Source organism: Ostrea edulis, chromosome 6 (assembly GCF_947568905.1).
Source record: "Ostrea edulis chromosome 6, xbOstEdul1.1, whole genome shotgun sequence".
NCBI classification, from domain to species: domain Eukaryota; kingdom Metazoa; phylum Mollusca; class Bivalvia; order Ostreida; family Ostreidae; genus Ostrea; species Ostrea edulis.
Genome location: NC_079169.1, coordinates 42,879,138 through 42,896,669, shown reverse-complemented (window position 1 = coordinate 42,896,669; position 17,532 = coordinate 42,879,138). Strand labels below are relative to the sequence as shown.

Here is a 17,532-nt window from a genome sequence, read left to right as displayed (position 1 = left end):
AATGAAGACAAACCAGTAATTGTCAAATTGAGTGAATATTTAGTGCAAACTTTCAGAAAAAGAAGTGATGCTTTAAAACTGCAAAAATCATTATAGTTTATTATTCATATATTGGTATAATACTGATACTGTCCATCTACTTGTATATATACATGATTAGCAATTCATATATGTATGTACTTGTTTCCCCAACATGCTGCATCCACATGCAGTTTGCAGTCTATGTAACCTGTAGTTAATGTTGTAAACTTTCTTTCTTTTTTGAATTTCCTTCTTTATAAACTGTCTTACTGTTATGCCCTCTGGGCCCAAAATTGGAATAAACTTATCTTATCTTATCTTATCTTATCTATGCCTAAATTTGCCATTAGGCAAAGTTATGGACATGGAAGAGTTACCTTCCCTGAAATCTTGTGAAAACTGATTAACATTACCTCATACTCTTATTAAACTATCTTTGAAAATAAATTTAGTCTGAAATTCACACAAACTATAGAGAATGAATACTGATTCAATGATTTTTAGCTCAAGTGAGCTTTTCTGATCAAAATTTGTCTGTTGCCTTTCGTCAGCATCATTGTCATTGTAAACTTTTCATATTTTCATCTTCTCCAGAACCACTGGGTTAATTTCAACCAAACTTGGCACAAAGCAACCTTGGGTGAAGGGCTTTCAAGTTTGTTCAATGGAAGGGTCATGCCCCCTCAAAGGGAAATAATCACAAAAATACAAAATTAGGGTAGGGTCATTTAAAAATCTTCTTAAGAACCACTGGGCCAGAGAAGCTGAGATTTACATGAAAGCTTCCTGACATAGTACAGATTCAAGTTGATCAAATCATGGCCCCCGGGGGTAGGTTGGGGCACAATAGGGGATCAAAGTTTTACATACAAATATATAGGGAAAATCTTCTCAAGAACCACTGGGCCAGAAGAGCGATGATTTACTTGAAAGCTTCCTGACATAGTGCAGATTCAAATTTGTTCAAATGATGGCCCCAGGAGTAGGTCGGGGCCACAATAGGGGATCCAAGTTTTACATGGGAATAAATAGAGAAAATCTTTAAAAATCTTCTTTTCAAGAACCAATGGGCCAGAAGAGCTGAGATTTACATGAAAGCTTCCTGACAGAGTGCAGATTCAAGTTTGTTCAAATCATGGCCCCTGTGGGTAGGATGGGGCCACAATAGGGAATCTAGCATCTCTTTAAAAATGACCCATCAAATATAAAGAAATTTCACATGATTTAGATACATGTATTTAACTTACATACGGAGTTGGTGGGAAAAAGATTTACCAGGGAATTAAGGCTAATTTTTTTTCAGAATATATATGCATATACAGTTGTATTATGTGATTACATAGATTTGATCACTATCGTTACATTATAGAGATAACACAAAATGATTTGAGCCTTAATGTCTCTTTTTAAAAGAACTCAATGAAATTGTAGGATTGAATTCAGTTTGAATTGTGATTACTTTATAGGTGTTCAGAGAGAGTGTGGAAATAATTTCGAGTTGGCCAAGGAGATGTACTGTAACCTGCTGCCATCTACTGACTGTATCAGGCCAGAAGTGACCACTGTAAATCCTGTCACTACCACTCCGGTCACTAGCACACGTACTCCCACTCCGGTCACTAGCATCCCCACCATCACAAGCACTGTCGTGCCCTCTTCAACTATTGGTAAGTGGATACTCACGAGGGTAGGGAACATTCCAATATACACAATTAATGGATTACATTAAAACTTTCAATGTTTGTGGATATATACAGAAAGTTCAATGATATAATTATGTAGTTATGTTCCCCAAACAAAGTTTGGGAACATATTGTTTTTACTCTGTTTCTTATTATTATTATTATTATTATTATTCTTTTTCTCCGGTACTTTTTTGTCCGGTAGTGTTCTCAGAAACTACAAAAGGGATCGATATGAAACTTTCCAGGATGATAGTATAGCGTTTGTAGATGTGCATGGTGATAGTCATTTTGTCTGCACATGCATGCACGCGCGCGCACGTGCACTGCAATTTTGGTACAAAAATTGGAAAATCAGAATATTAAGGGGATTGATATGAAACCTAAATAGGATGGTAGTATATCATTTGTAGATATGAAAAATGATAGTAATTTTGTCTGCACGCATGCGCGTGCACATGCATCACAAAAGTTGTACACTAACTTTGGAATCAGTCTAACTTTTTTGTTGTTCATTGAAATGGCTTGATATTCATATCATAGGTAGATATTGAGACCCTTAACTGATTTGCATGGTCAAAATTACCAATTTGCACGCGCATGCACGTGCGCTTCATTTTGATTGGATAGTACTAAAACGTTTGTAACTTCCTTATTTATGAAGCGAATGAGATGATATTCACAGCATACGTAGACAATATGTGTATCTATATATTGGTGTAACAAAAAATGCCCACGCGCATGCGCGTGCGACGTTTTTCAAATGTTCGATTTTTAAAGGACGATAACGTTTTTGTTTTTCATCAAATTCTATTGATATTAGGGTTTTAGATGTGTCTTGGTACTCCTTACAAATTGCTGTGGTTAGAATTACTGCTCAGCACGTGCATGCACGTGTGCTGAATTCTGATTGGACGATTTTAAAATCGCTATAACTTCCTTATATTTGGTGGAAACGTTATGAAATTCATACTGTGGGTATATGATACATATGCCTGTTGAACGACATCAACAAAAATTCGGAATCATGTGCGCGTGTATGCACGTGCAATGCTTTCTTTCATTTCTTAGTACTGAAATGACCATATTAAACGTACTACATGTAATTAAAGGCTAAAAAAAATTTGATTTTTTGCTATAGATTCACAAGGACATCAGATTTTATTTGGGGGAGGTTTGGGGAACATATGTAACGGTCCCCGTTACAATTAGAACTAGTTTACAATGTTTTAAAGGGTTAAAACTTAACTTTTTGTGTAGACAAGGTATTTAAAAGATTTTGAAGACAATGTGCTTTGCAAATGATTTTCCCAAAGAAGTTGAATATTAAGCATAGCCTTTAAGCTGTCTGTAGTTTAACTGTGTACTGTATATGACGTGGTAAAATGTGTAAACATGGTTTGTTGCAGGTTCTTGTCTGCTGTTACAAGTGCCAGAATGTCAGGCAGTGGGCCACACTTCAGTCATGTTCCCCAATGTTTTCCAACAGAATTCAATCAGGGAGGCTTTGAGTTTCTTTGAGATTTATAAAGAGCAGAGTTGTTCACCCAATGCAATGTACTTTCTGTGCAATATGCTTTTTCCAAAGTGTAATTCATCAACCGGACTGATTAGTTATCCCTGTCAGGAGCACTGTAATGGTGAGTATCTAGAAATGGTTTGTCTTGTTGAATCATTAGAAAGACTATTGAAGGTCCATATCTTTGTTTAGAAAAACAAAATTAAGCAGAACTTGATCATATGTATGCCTTTATCATAAGCAGGAGCACTTCAGTAATCATGTTCTTCTGTCGGTCTGTCCATTAACAAGTATTGTGATGTATTCAAACAGTCTGCACTGTAACATTTTCAAATTTTGTACAGAAATACTTTACCATGAGAAAAAGACATCAATACATTTTGGAAGCATATCGCTTTGTCTGTCTGTATGCATCTGTCAACAATCGCTTTGTCTGTCTGTATGCATCTGTCAACAATTTTGTTGTGATGCAATAACTCTATAAAATTTTCAAATTTTGTATAGAAGTAATATACAATTAGAGAAAGACACCTATAATTTTGGAGTCATGTTGCTTTGTATGCCTGTATCTATTTTGAAACTGTCTTTCACTTTATATATTAGATTTATTGATCCTAAATGAGACAAACCATGTATACACACTGGACTTGTTCGTTTTAAAATTTGATATGATGCAATCATAAATGTATATTATACCAGGTGTAGAACTACAGTCAAATTCAAGTTCAATTATCTTTAAAATATCTAGTTTGATTAAAAGCTAGTTTGATTTAAAAAGGTCATGTTATGGAGGAAAATTGTTGAAAAAATTATTTTATCTTTTTCAATGTTGTTTGAAAACCTCATATTCATTGGATAGGCTCATAATATCTAAAGGTGGCAGCCAGAATAAAGTAATAAAATTTTAGGGTTTTTTATTTGTTAAACAACATACTGTCACAATTGATGAAGGGGGTCAGAAAATGACAAAGCCAGGAAAAAGGGGGGTACCCACAGGCACTTGCTTGATATTTTTCCTAATAAGTAATAATTGATGGTTTTAAAATACATATGCATTAGTATGAAGTATATGAAACGGTGGATTCTGAGGATGACTTTCTTTTCTCTCTGTAATTTCTTTTTCCCTTGTTCATAGTAAGCCTTTTGATTTTACAAAATTTTGACCACCTCTTAAGCATTTTAGCAACATCCCCTTGACCCTATTTTAGCATTGAATGATAGATGAACTGTAAGTACAGAAGAGTAGTGTGGGTTCATGACCTACAGGTTTCATATTTGAAGAATGATGATGGTGTAGATTTATAGTGCAGACTGCCCAGTAGGAGCCCTGCTACACTAGGTTTGTTGCGGTGAGGGGACGATGGTGGTCAACCTGCAGATCCCCTGGAAACGGGGACGGGTCTTCTTGAAGTTCCGGGGAAGGTTAGGTCCTCCAGAAGGTGATGGATAGGTCCATCTCCTCTTCCTAGAGTCAATCGCCCACGGATCCCCACAGTATAGCTTCTTGAAGATAGCTTGCTATTCTTCATCTGTGGTCAATCGACCCTCGGATCTTCCTTAGTAAAATCGGGGAGACGGTATATTTGAAGAAAATGCATGCACATTTAATTTATCTGAATGGTGACATCCTTAAAGACCCAATTTTAAGTTAACACCCCCAAATTTTACCTGTATCTTGATCAATGGTAGGTTGCCTGTCAATCAAACTTTTAACAATAGATCTCAAGTGGAGTGACATCTTCAGAGACTGTGGTCTGGAGGGACCCCAGAGAGGTGTTTTGATAACAATAACAGCCAATACTTACCAGCACTCTTTAGATCTTGAGGAAACCCAGTATACCTGAGTTTTGATAGCATTGACCTGTCCACAACTGCTATTTTCTTGTAATTCAAAATTTTAAAAAAGACCTCTGAACAATGCAATTTTAATATAATTATATTTCCCCCCTCTATATATATGTATTATAAATTATACAATCAGAAATCAAACAATAATTTGCACCTTAATTTCTAAAATTTGTAACTTATTGAAATAATTTATATTTATCAATTTATGATACCTCTATATTTATAAAAGAAATTATTCATTGATCGAGTCATTGACTGAGAGTAAGAGAGAGAAAGGGGTGGGTGGGTGTGCTACCATTAGGAATGCAGCCATTATACAATCACTTTGAAACTCAGCAGACAGCACTGGGACATGTCCTGTGTGTATCAAAACTATACACCCTGCTCTCTTGGCCAGGTAAATTCCAGGTAAATAACAATGAGCTCTGTCCACATCCAGTGATCCCTGAAGAAACCATACCATATTTTTTTGGGGTCTTTTATAATATATTCAATTGATAACAGGACATTTGGCTGCTGAATTCACTAGCTGATTGTTTTTGCATTATTTGTTATTGTACGTGTATCATTAAAAAGAATGGTGTAATAAAAAGGAATAAAAATTTATTAACTATTTTACTGACCAGCTACTCACACATCCTGCCCCACCTTGCCTCTGGCTAACATAAATTACTGTGTCCAGCTCCCAATGGACTACTGTGAACCAAGTTATCAGGAACCGGCCACTACAACCACACAACCAGAAACCACAACCAGTTATCAGGAACCAACTACTACAACTCCGCAGCCAGAAACCACAACCCAACCAGGTGTGTATTGTATCAGTGTAATTGTTTCAAATTCATCATAGTTAATGGTTGTTAAAGAATTCTTCATAAACTTAACTCTGCAGTAATGGTTGTGAAAGAATTCCTCCTAAACTTAACTCTGCAATAATGGTTGTGAAAGAATTCTTCCTAAACTTAACTCTGCAATAATGGTTGTGAAAGAATTCCTCCTAAACTTAACTCTGCAGTAATGGTTGTGAAAGAATTCCTCCTAAACTTAACTCTGCAGTAATAGTTGTGAAAGAATTCCTCCTAAACTTAACTCTGCAGTAATGGTTGTGAAAGAATTCCTCCTAAACTTAACTCTGCAGTAATGGTTGTGAAAGAATTCCTCCTAAACTTAACTCTGCAATAATGGTTGTGAAAGAATTCCTCCTAAACTTAACTCTGCAGTAATGGTTGTGAAAGAATTCCTCCTAAACTTAACTCTGCAGTAATGGTTGTGAAAAAATTCCTCCTAAACTTAACTCTGCAGTAATGGTTGTGAAAGAATTCCTCCTAAACTTAACTCTGCAATAATGGTTGTGAAAGAATTCCTCCTAAACTTAACTCTGCAATAATAGTTGTGAAAGAATTCCTCCTAAACTTAACTCTGCAGTAATGGTTGTGAAAGAATTCCTCCTAAACTTAACTCTGCAGTAATGGTTGTGAAAGAATTCCTCCTAAACTTAACTCTGCAATAATGGTTGTGAAAGAATTCCTCCTAAACTTAACTCTGCAGTAATGGTTGTGAAAGAATTCCTCCTAAACTTAACTCTGCAGTAATGGTTGTGAAAGAATTCCTCCTAAACTTAACTCTGCAGTAATGGTTGTGAAAGAATTCCTCCTAAACTTAACTCTGCAATAATGGTTGTGAAAGAATTCCTCCTAAACTTAACTCTGCAGTAATGATTGTGAAAGCTTTGTGTTACTTGTATATCCTATTTAAACATGGTTTGTTGCAGGTTCTTGTCTGCTGTTACAAGTGCCAGAATGTCAGGCAGTGGGCCACACTTCAGTCATGTTCCCCAATGTTTTCCAACAGAATTCAATCAGGGAGGCTTTGAGTTTCTTTGAGATTTATAAAGAGCAGAGTTGTTCACCCAATGCAATGTACTTTCTGTGCAATATGCTTTTTCCAAAGTGTAATTCATCAACCGGATTGATTAGTTATCCCTGTCAGGAGCACTGTAATGGTAAGTGTCTAAAACACTAACTAAACATTTAGATGATGAAGTGGGCACCATTTGAATGATGTCAGATTGCTGAACTTTTTTAACCAGGAAGAAATTGCTGGATGATTTGCACAGGATGATTCTTAATTTTAATGAAACATTTATAGATGATAGCAGAATTTTTGGCAGTGTAACTGGTTGGTAGGGTTAGGGTCACTCCTCCTGGGCACCTGATCCCACGTCTGGTATATCCAGGGGTCTGTGTTTGCTCAACTTTCTATTTTGATTCCTTATAGGAATTATGAGATTGATCACTGTTCATTATCTTCACCTTCATTCATATTCATATGATAATTATCATTTTCTACAAGGAACCAGAAAGTGTGATCAACCATGCCACAAGATCGTTTTCATCTAATCGACACAGATTTTTTTATTTTTACTATGCAGAATCTTGTTATAAGTCATCTCACTATAACCAACATTCTTATAAAGGAAATATCAAAAGAATTTATTTGGGACTTATAAATCATCTCCTTTTCAGTGGTACCTCATAATATCTGAGCTTGTTATACCCGGAGCACACTGTCCTTGTTATCAGTTTATATCATGGTGGTCAGAAGTATTTGATTGCTGTTGGCCAGATAACCGAGTTGGTAGAGCACCTGAATAGAGATTATGGGGACCCAGGTTCAAATCCCAGTCTGGTCTGTTGCATTTTCTCCCTTCATTTTACATTTGGTGCTGAAGAACAGCCCTTAGAACTGACAGGTGAAAGTGCTTGCTAAGGGATATAAATCCTGGGTTGATGTTTTCAAAGTGAGAAGACATATAAGGAGGTAGGAATGTAGCAGTCAGACGGTTTTAATTGCTCTTGGCTAGATAGCTTAGTTGGTAGAGTATTTGATTAGAGATTCAGGGGGCCCAGGTTTGAATCCCAGTCAGTTGCATTTTATCCCTTTCTGTTACAATAATTGTCTTTAATAGTGAAAAGTACAAGTTCTCAATCTCTTTTTATTGTGATAGGTGAAGATAACGAACAGTGATCAATCTCATAAATCTCATAAGCAATACAAAATAGATAGTTGGGCAAACACGAAACCCTGGACACACCAGAGGTGGGATCAGGTGCCTAGGAGAAGTAAGCATCCCCTGTCGACTGTTGACACTTGCCGTGAGCCCTATATCTTGATCAGGTAAATGGAGTTATCCGTAGTCAAAATCAGTGTGCCAAGAACAGCCTAACAATCAGTATGAAACACATCAGACAGCATTTGACCCAATGATAGGTTGTATTGGCAAACTAGCTCATTATAACGACCATAGAATTTGCGAAATGTTGACTTCAAACGAGACTGTTGAAACCCCTGTACCATCAACTTGTTTATCAGTAGCTTGCCTCGATTTAAAAACTGACAAACTGACCATACGCAGAATAAGCTCTTGCATATCGAATCAGTTGAGAGGTACAAACTCCATATGCAGGTGATAATGGAATATTGCTACATAAATATGGGAAGTTGACAATGAAGAAGCTAAAATCATTCCATTTGTCATAAAGTTGAGTTGTTAGTTTGCCGTTAATATCTACTTTCAATAAAATATCTAAATATGAAGCAGACATGGATGACTCTGTGGTGTCTTATATTTCGAGTTCGTAGGGATATATTGAATCAACATATGAATGAAAGTTATTATTGTTAATAGATAAAACGTCAGTATATCTGAATGTCGAATTGAAGGCCACAGCAAGAGATTTTTTCTTCTCATATAGAAGTTTCTGAATAAATTCTGCTTCATATGAATATAAAAACAGGTCAGCTAACAAAGGAGCACAATCCATGCCTATGGGAATTCTGACAGACTGTTGGAAGACCTGATCTCCAAAGACCACGAAGATATTGTCAATGAGGAACTCTAGCATATATTTTTTTCAACTTCAGAATACTTGTGCGTGGAATCAGAGTGGTGTTTAACAAAGTAATTTTTAGGATGACCAATCACTAGATATGAATATTAAGTGAGCTTTTATGATCACCCTTAGTCTGGCGTCCGTCCGTCTGTAAACTTTTAACATTTTTGACTTCTTCTAAAAAACCACTCGACCAATTTCGACCAAAGTTGGCACAAAGCATCCTTAGGTAAAGGGAATTCTAAATTGTTAAAATAAAGGGCCAGGCCACCTTCCAAAGGGAGATAATTAAGAAAAGGTAAAAGTAGAGTAGGGTCATTAAAAAGTCTTCTCAAGAACCACTGAGCCAGTAAAGCTGAGATTTATATGAAAGCTTCCTGATATAGTGCAGATTCTAAATTGTTAAAATCATGGCTCCCGGGGGTTGGATGGGGCCACAATAGGGATCAAAGTTTTACATACAAATATATAGGAAAAATCTTTAAAAATCTTCTCAAGATCCACTGAGCCAGAAAAGCTGAGATTTATATGAAAGCTTCCTGATATAGTGCAGATTCAGGTTTGTTCAAATCATGGCCCCCGGGGGTCGGATGGGGGGCCACAATAGGGGATCAAAGTTTTACATACAAATATATAGGAACACTCTTTAAAAATCATCTTCTCAAGAACCATTGAGCCATAAAAGCTGATATTTACATGAAAGCTTTCTGACATATTGCAAATTCAAGTTTGTGAAAATCATGGCCCCCAGGGGTAGGATGGGGCCACAATAGGGGATCAAAGTTATACATACAAATATATAGGGAAAATCTTTAAAAATCTTCTTCTCAAGAACCACTGAGCCAGAAAAGCTGATATTTACATGAAAGCTTTCTGACATATTGCAAATTCAAGTTTGTGAAAATCATGGCTCCTAGGGGTAGGATGGGGCCACAAAGGGGGTATCAAAGTTTTACATACAAATATATAGGGAAAATCTTTAAAAATCTTCTTCTCAAGAACCATTGGGCCAAAGAAGTTCACATTTACATGAAAGTTTTCTGACATAGTGTGGATTCAAGTTTGCAAAAACCATGGCCTCCAGGGGTAGGTTGGGACCATAATAAGGACTACGGTTTTACATGCAAATATATATGGAAAGTCTTCTGATATGAACCAAGGTGACTCAGGTGAGCGATGTGACCCATGGGCCTCTTGTTGTTGAAAAAGCAACTGTCTATGATTTCAAAAAGTCTAGTCTTTAATTTATCGTGATGAATAGTTGTGTATAGTGTTGAAAAGTAATAGGTTTTGATGTTGTTGATCTGAGAAAAGTTTTGTGATTTCAAGTTTACTAAAAGTTCTTTAGAATTTTTAAGAATCCACATTTGATTTACACCACTTCTGGCATATATAGTCGCACAGTAAATTTGAAGTTTCTCCTTCACAGCTGTTAATATTTTTGTGAGGAGCAGAGATAGGGGCTTGGTAGAGCACTTGCTGGACCCAGCAATGTATCTTTGTTTGTAAGGGTTTTTATGTAGTTTAGGAATCCAGGATAGGTACGGTAACTCATATTCATTCGACCCACCAATTGTGTATTTCATTGTCTTATTGCATAATTAACTACAAGTATTTTACTGACCAGCTACTCACACATCCTGCCCCACCTTGCCTCTGGCTAACATAGATTACTGTGTCCAGCTCCCAATGGACTACTGTGAACCAAGTTATCAGGAACCGGCCACTACAACCCCACAGCCAGAAACCACAACCCAACTAGGTATGTATTGTGTCAGTGTAATTGTATGTTGTAACACATCAGTAACACATTTTGGGTGTAATGTTTCACATATAATTTTGATAGAACAAATGTTCATTGGAGAGTGCATTTGCTGATTGCATACAATTCTGTGTGTGTTTTACTGATTGCTTACAGAGTAGGCAATCAACAAAACACACAGAAATGTAGACAATCAACAAAACACACAGAAGTGTAGGCAATCAACAAAACACACAGAAGTGTAGGCAATCAACAAAAAACACAAGTTCAAGTTCTTTATTATCCTTGAGCCAAACGGCTCATCAGAAACAGAATAACATAAATATGGTATATACAGCCATCACACAGGAGAGTATATATAAATAGAACAAAAGCTAAATTAAGCATCTCTTTTTAAACATGCTAAATACAAGTATTTACCTAAATACTTTGACATTTTGAACACTTAGTAATTGAAAGTACTGGTCTTTTATAATAATATCTTTTTATATATTTTGATCTCAGTTCATTATAGAATGGACATTGAAGAATGAAATGGAATTTGTCTTCTACAACAGACAAGCTACATTTTTCACAAAACCTATTGTTTTTTGCAATGCCATAATGTCTTCCTTTTTCAATATTTACCATATATACTGGCCTATAAGTCGGATTTTTGGGAGTCAATTTTTGGTCCAAAACTCTATGTCCGACTTATAGGTGCGTCCTAAGAAGATTGGTATTTTTCTAGGCGGCGTAATGTAGTGTTTTTTAAACAACTCCGACGATTATCATGGACTACCACACAAATGATTATTGTTTACAAATATCTAGACATATTGTATTGTTTATGTATTTTAAAATTATGTATAAAGTATAAGTATTTACATATTTTTATCTTGTTTAAAATTATTTACATACCGGTAACTAATACTTTCAATTCAACTGATCTATCGTTTATTGGTAAAATTGAATTACGAACCCGATTTAATATTGATGTATTCATATGTATACCGGCTGAAATATATTTCATAAAAGATTGAATATTGTTAACAGATAATTTAGATCATCATTCTTGTCACTCTTAAAAACTCTATTGTTGATACATTGAATTATACTGGAACCCCACAATAACCTTGCCACTAAGTAAACACTGTGTCAGGTACTGGTAATTAGGAGACCATAATTGTGTAGGTAAACAAGGGATCATTGTCCATAATAGATCAAGGGTTGTGTTTAAACCCCAAACAGATATGGCTTGGATATTGAGCACCTCATAATTTTTAATTTCTCTAAATATTTTTTGAAACATAGGTAAAAACACTAGAGCATTGACTTGACAACCGATTCTGACAAAAATTTGTACCAACTTATAATCAGGTCAATGGCAAATTCCTACAAAATAACCTTAAAAATACAACTGACTTATAGGCGAGTATATACGGTAGATTATGAGATGAAGTTCTGAATTTAGTTAAATATTTTTTATATTTGCTATCGATAGGTTTGCACAGGTAATATTTAATATAGAAAGTGTCAATGAGGTGTTGATAAAAGAAAACTTTAGACATTTTACAAATATCATTAAATATTTTGTAGTATCAAATAGTCTTTGTTCAATAATAGAATATATGATTTTATCAGGCATACCACTTTCAAACATATAATTTAATCCCAAACTACTTAATTCATTTTTAATATTTAAAACCCATTCATCATTATGTGACAACATATCTTCGTAACATGGCTTAATAATACAATTATCGCTTCTTCTGATTTTCAACCAATATTCAAAAATCCTTAATAGCCTATAAATTCCTCATATAACCATTTGTTATCAATACTAATTTTTTTACCATTACGAAAAATCATAACTTTTGTTTTCTCTACACTTACTTTCAAATTCCATTCATTAGAGTAAAAATACAGAGAATTTAACATTTTCTGATGACCTTCAGCAGTTTCTGAGATGATAACCATATCATCAGCATACATTAAAAGAAAAATATTATTAAGTTCAGTGATTTTTTTTGGGCCAAAATGCCACCGATATTCGACTGTTTCCCCTCACTATAAAATTAGCTATTTTTCCCAATTAAATATATATGTTTTTCCCAATTTCAAATCTAGGGAAATTAGGCCATTTTTTAAAAAAATGTTACCATATCTTGCTGACAAAGAGTAAATACATTTTTGTCTTCAGTTTTATTCTCCAAACCACTGCACATGCAAAAGGTTTTGTAAAGAATATGTAAAACAATAGAGGCATCCATATCAGCAGATATGCAGCAAAGTATATAATAGTTTCCAGATACATATTTATGACATTAAGCCATATTGTTGACAATTTAGTTTGACTGCCATTATATGTAGGGTCAGACTAATAACAGGAAGTGGCCAACAGTATAGGGTTTTACTAAAATCCGAAAAATACAAACAGGAGACATTCTGGAAACTTCATTATTAATATAATATTTACAAGATTATGGGTACAAATGCTGGTGAATTAATAATTCAGTATTTTCTATATGATATTAGACAATAAGTATTTCTTAGAAGAAGAAAAAGTAAATAATATCTATACAAGGTGTGACTTCCAATACATATTTAATGTTAAATAATGATTTATTTTATGATTTTAAATCAGATCTGAAATAAATCTCAAACAAAAAAATTGTTATTTGATTATTTTATGCATCTTTACCATTTTAATTTACTATGAATGATTTTTCCCAATTTGAGGAAAATATCGCTAATTTTTCCCAATTCAAAAGGAACCAAAAAACCAAAAAAATCACTGAAGTTGAATTTCGATACTTGGACAGTTTGTCTTTAAAAAAATTCATTTCACAATCATTGACATAGAGTGAGAAAAGTAGGGGAGATAAAACTTCCCCCTGCATAACTCCACATTTATTATCAAAAAATTCTGTTAAATGTCCATTAAATTTGACACATGATTTGACATTATCGTACATAGATTTTATAATACAAAATATTTGGCCTTACAAGCCTTGCCTAATTAATTTACACCATAGCTTGCTTCTATCAATAAGATCAAATGCTTTTTTATAATCTACAAAGCAGCAATACAATTTTTGTTTCTTCTTTAAAGTACGATTGACAAGCGACTGTAAGGCAAAAATAGCATCAATAGTAGACATATTAGGTTTGAAACCAAACTGTGAATCACTTATAATGTTACCGTAAAGTATCGTGTATTGTGCGCACTTGTGTATAATGCGCACCCCCCACTTTGAAAAAAAAATGTCTGAAAAAACCTTAGTCCTAAGTACTGTGCGCATTAAAAAAAATGACAGAATGAGTGCAAATTTCTGAAATCAAAGTCAAATTCCGCAGAATTCAAAAATTTGTATTCAAGCGCTATTCGTGTGCGTAACTACCGATAACAATCGGTAAATTTATTTTATTTTTACGATGGTGGACATTACAAATTACATTAAGCCAGTGATTTATAATTATGCAAATATTGAGCCTAATGTTCTTAGTTTATTTAAAAAAAACAACAATCCGTACGTGAGCGATATTTGTGTCTGTAATTATCGATATCTTCTAAATAAAAGATGTTTCAAATCGATAGTAGATAATATATAACGATTATATATATATGTATGTGTCTGTGTGTGTGTGTGTGTGTGTGTGCTTATTTCATAATAATTATTCATTTAATGATAATCTTTTAAGATAATTTGTTTTAATTCAAGAGTATGTATTCAACCATTCTTTGTGTCCGTAACTTCCGATAACAATCTGTAGATTTATTTTATTTTTATGATGGTGGACGTTGATAACCGCATTAACCCATTGTTTTATATTTATGCAAATGCTGAGCTAAATGCCCATACAACTCTTGATTAAAATATCTAAACCAGTAGTGATGATATTCAGTGAGAATTTCTTAATCGATGAATGGTTTACTGTAAATAACTAATTTTCGATTAAAATCGAACATCTAAAAATTCTATATTATATACTGAAAAAGTGTAAATAAATATTTTCAATGTTTATATTTGTTGTTTCTATTGCTGAGATTGTGTAAATGAATATTTTCTTTGTGTATTTGTTATTCTTTTACTATCTTAATATCCTTTAATTATACATCTATAAAAGTCAATGCGATTTTTAGAAGGGTTTACGCGCCAAAAACGGATATTATTAGCTTCAGTTATAACCCTGTATATCAAAATTACATGTCATTAACTTACGGTAATCCAGCATAATTAAAATTCAGCAAAGAAAAATAAGGAAAGAAGAATACTGTATTGAAAATAACAAAAACAAATCAGATTTATTGTCACCAACTGAAAACACTATTCGCACGTGCAAAATAACAGTGGCCTTTGAAAGCGGGTTTATCTACGTAATTCACACATGGCTTTGGTCGTATCAAGATTCTCTTTGATGGATGATCCTTCGTTTATATAAATATGTCTGAATCAAAGTATGTCTATCTGACCATGCGAACATGCTTTATTCCCCGGGTATGGATACTTTCGCTGTCATATGTGCCGCCATTACGATAAACAAAAGTTTTAGGTAAATAGACAGGCCACGGCAGGAATATTCTTCAAAAACTACAGTTGTTGAGAAAACAAAATCTAAAATCTTATTAATTGGAATAAAATTTTCATAATCGAGCGCTTAGATCTAATTTGCCAACAATCGACTGATTTTCGATTAGGGCCTATAATCGATGATTTGAACACCACTACTAAACAGATTCAGTAAATCCCCATATCGTAATTATTGCTTGGGCTTTGATCTTAAATATCCAAGCGTAGGGTCTCCTCATTTCCCGTTAATCGTCCACTACCAGGCCAGATACAAAACACGCCTGGGTAAATTGTTAAATAAACAGCGAGGTACACACCGGCGACATGTAATTAAATTGTACATACAAGTATTTTATTTCAAAGACAAATCAGGGCCATCCGATATTAATTGATTAGAAACAACTACAGCCAACACAAAACAATACAAATCTTCGTTCTTTGAGGACACCATAATCAAATGGAACCAGCTTGAAGACCATATAGTGTGCGCTAAAACTATTGAGGCATTCAAGACCGCCCTCGACAGCCTGTGTCAATAAGACCGACACTAGCTTTTTCACCGTAGTAGAAAAGCCAGGATTGGTAGCTTCGACGTACCCATACAGATACAGATAGAGAACAACTAACAAGTCAGCGATTCAGAATACTTAACAGAAGACCAGGCAGATATTTCTGATTTTATTTATTTTCTCTGAATGTTCGCATATACACCGTACTTACCGATTTTTCTAAGTTGCCTTTCTTCGTAAATTAATCCACTACAGTTTCAACAGGAAGATATTTTAAATAAACAACAAATTATGAAGAAAAATGAATTTATTTCTTTTCAGGCCTATGTACTTACCGGCCATTCACTGCCATACTGTCATATAGGTACTAGTTTACTAAGTTTAGTCGGGCCGACCACAAGTTTAACAAATATAGCGGCCAGCGAAGAAAATACGAAGTTTGTTTTTAAACACTTGTTTTCAAAATAATTTATTACGTAAATGTTTAGTCTAGGTGCTTGTAATCGCTATACATGCATTAGCACACAAATAATGCGATTAAAACCCGGCAGTATTTTGCATAGAACAAGTATAATGAGCTATGACGGCGAAAATTGTCACTGGTGACATGAACTTAGACCTGTAAAAAAAGGATGATATTTTTAGTCACATGGATTGTGCGCACCCCCCACTTTCTGGGTAAGAATTTCTGGAAACTGCGCACAATACACGATACTTTATGGTATTTACTTTGTCCCACTGTACCAATCTTTGATTTATCACTGAAGTGAATAGCTTACCAAGACAACTTATAAGGGTTATTCCTCTATAATTATTCGGATCATTACAAGCACCTTTCTTATAAATAGGTAAGATGTGTCCTTCTGACCATAATGCTGGAAAATAACCACTATCAAAAACTATATTAAACAGTTTGTGTAAACACGGAATAATAACTTCACTACACTGTAAAAATATTTCATTTACAATACAATCTTCTCCACAACATTTATTACTTTTCAGCCTCTTCATACAATTTTTTATTTCATCAAAAGATATAGGTACATCTAATTCTTCAAAAACAGCAGCCTGTACATTATTACTAAAACTTTCGTTTAAATTTTGGTTTTCATGAGAGTCACAGAGATTACGAAAATGATCTAAAAATTCTTCGCCATTTATATCACATTTTTATTTTACATTAGGCTTCTTCTTACTAAAACATTTATAGAATTCTCTCGAGTTATATTTTCTAAGGTAGTCCATCATATCACCTTCATGTTTTAAATACTGTCGTTTCAATCTAACTTCTTTCTATATGCCGATTTTTTACATTCAAGATTTTTATGGTTCTTATCAGTCATAGACTTATTAAAACTAAAAAGAGTGTTCTTGTAATCTGTGTACATTTTTTTTTTACATGTATTATCGAACCATGGTTTATCAATCTTAACAGATTAATGATTATTGGTAACATCAATATTACCAATATCATCGTTTAATATGATACCATCTCTCATACCAATTCTTGAATTGAAATCACCAACTATGAAAATTTGGCCTTCAGATTTGTAGTTACAAATCGAGTCCTCAAGACTCTCAAACAAATCGATATCATTGCCACTGTAAAACTATTATTATTTTCAGGCGGAATGTAACAACAAGCGAAAAACAGAGTTTGATCACATACAATACCTGGATTAATTTTAATCCAGATTATGCTGTCATAAATATTTTCAATAACATCCACATTGTTACCAAAAAAA

General features: G+C 34.2%; 1 protein-coding gene across 6 annotated transcripts in view; it reads left to right on the top strand.

Moving 5' to 3' along the window:
* Positions 1-17,532, top strand: part of LOC125648397 (uncharacterized) — a 131,203-nt gene that overhangs the window by 47,823 nt on the left and 65,848 nt on the right. For all 6 annotated transcript variants that reach the window (XM_048875448.2, XM_048875445.2, XM_048875447.2 and 3 more), the window contains 5 exons: positions 1,488-1,688; positions 3,113-3,343; positions 5,697-5,879; positions 6,842-7,072; positions 10,591-10,725. In XM_048875448.2, the coding sequence (XP_048731405.2) occupies positions 1,488-1,688; positions 3,113-3,343; positions 5,697-5,879; positions 6,842-7,072; positions 10,591-10,725 (981 nt within the window). The remainder of the gene's footprint in view (positions 1-1,487; positions 1,689-3,112; positions 3,344-5,696; positions 5,880-6,841; positions 7,073-10,590; positions 10,726-17,532) is intronic.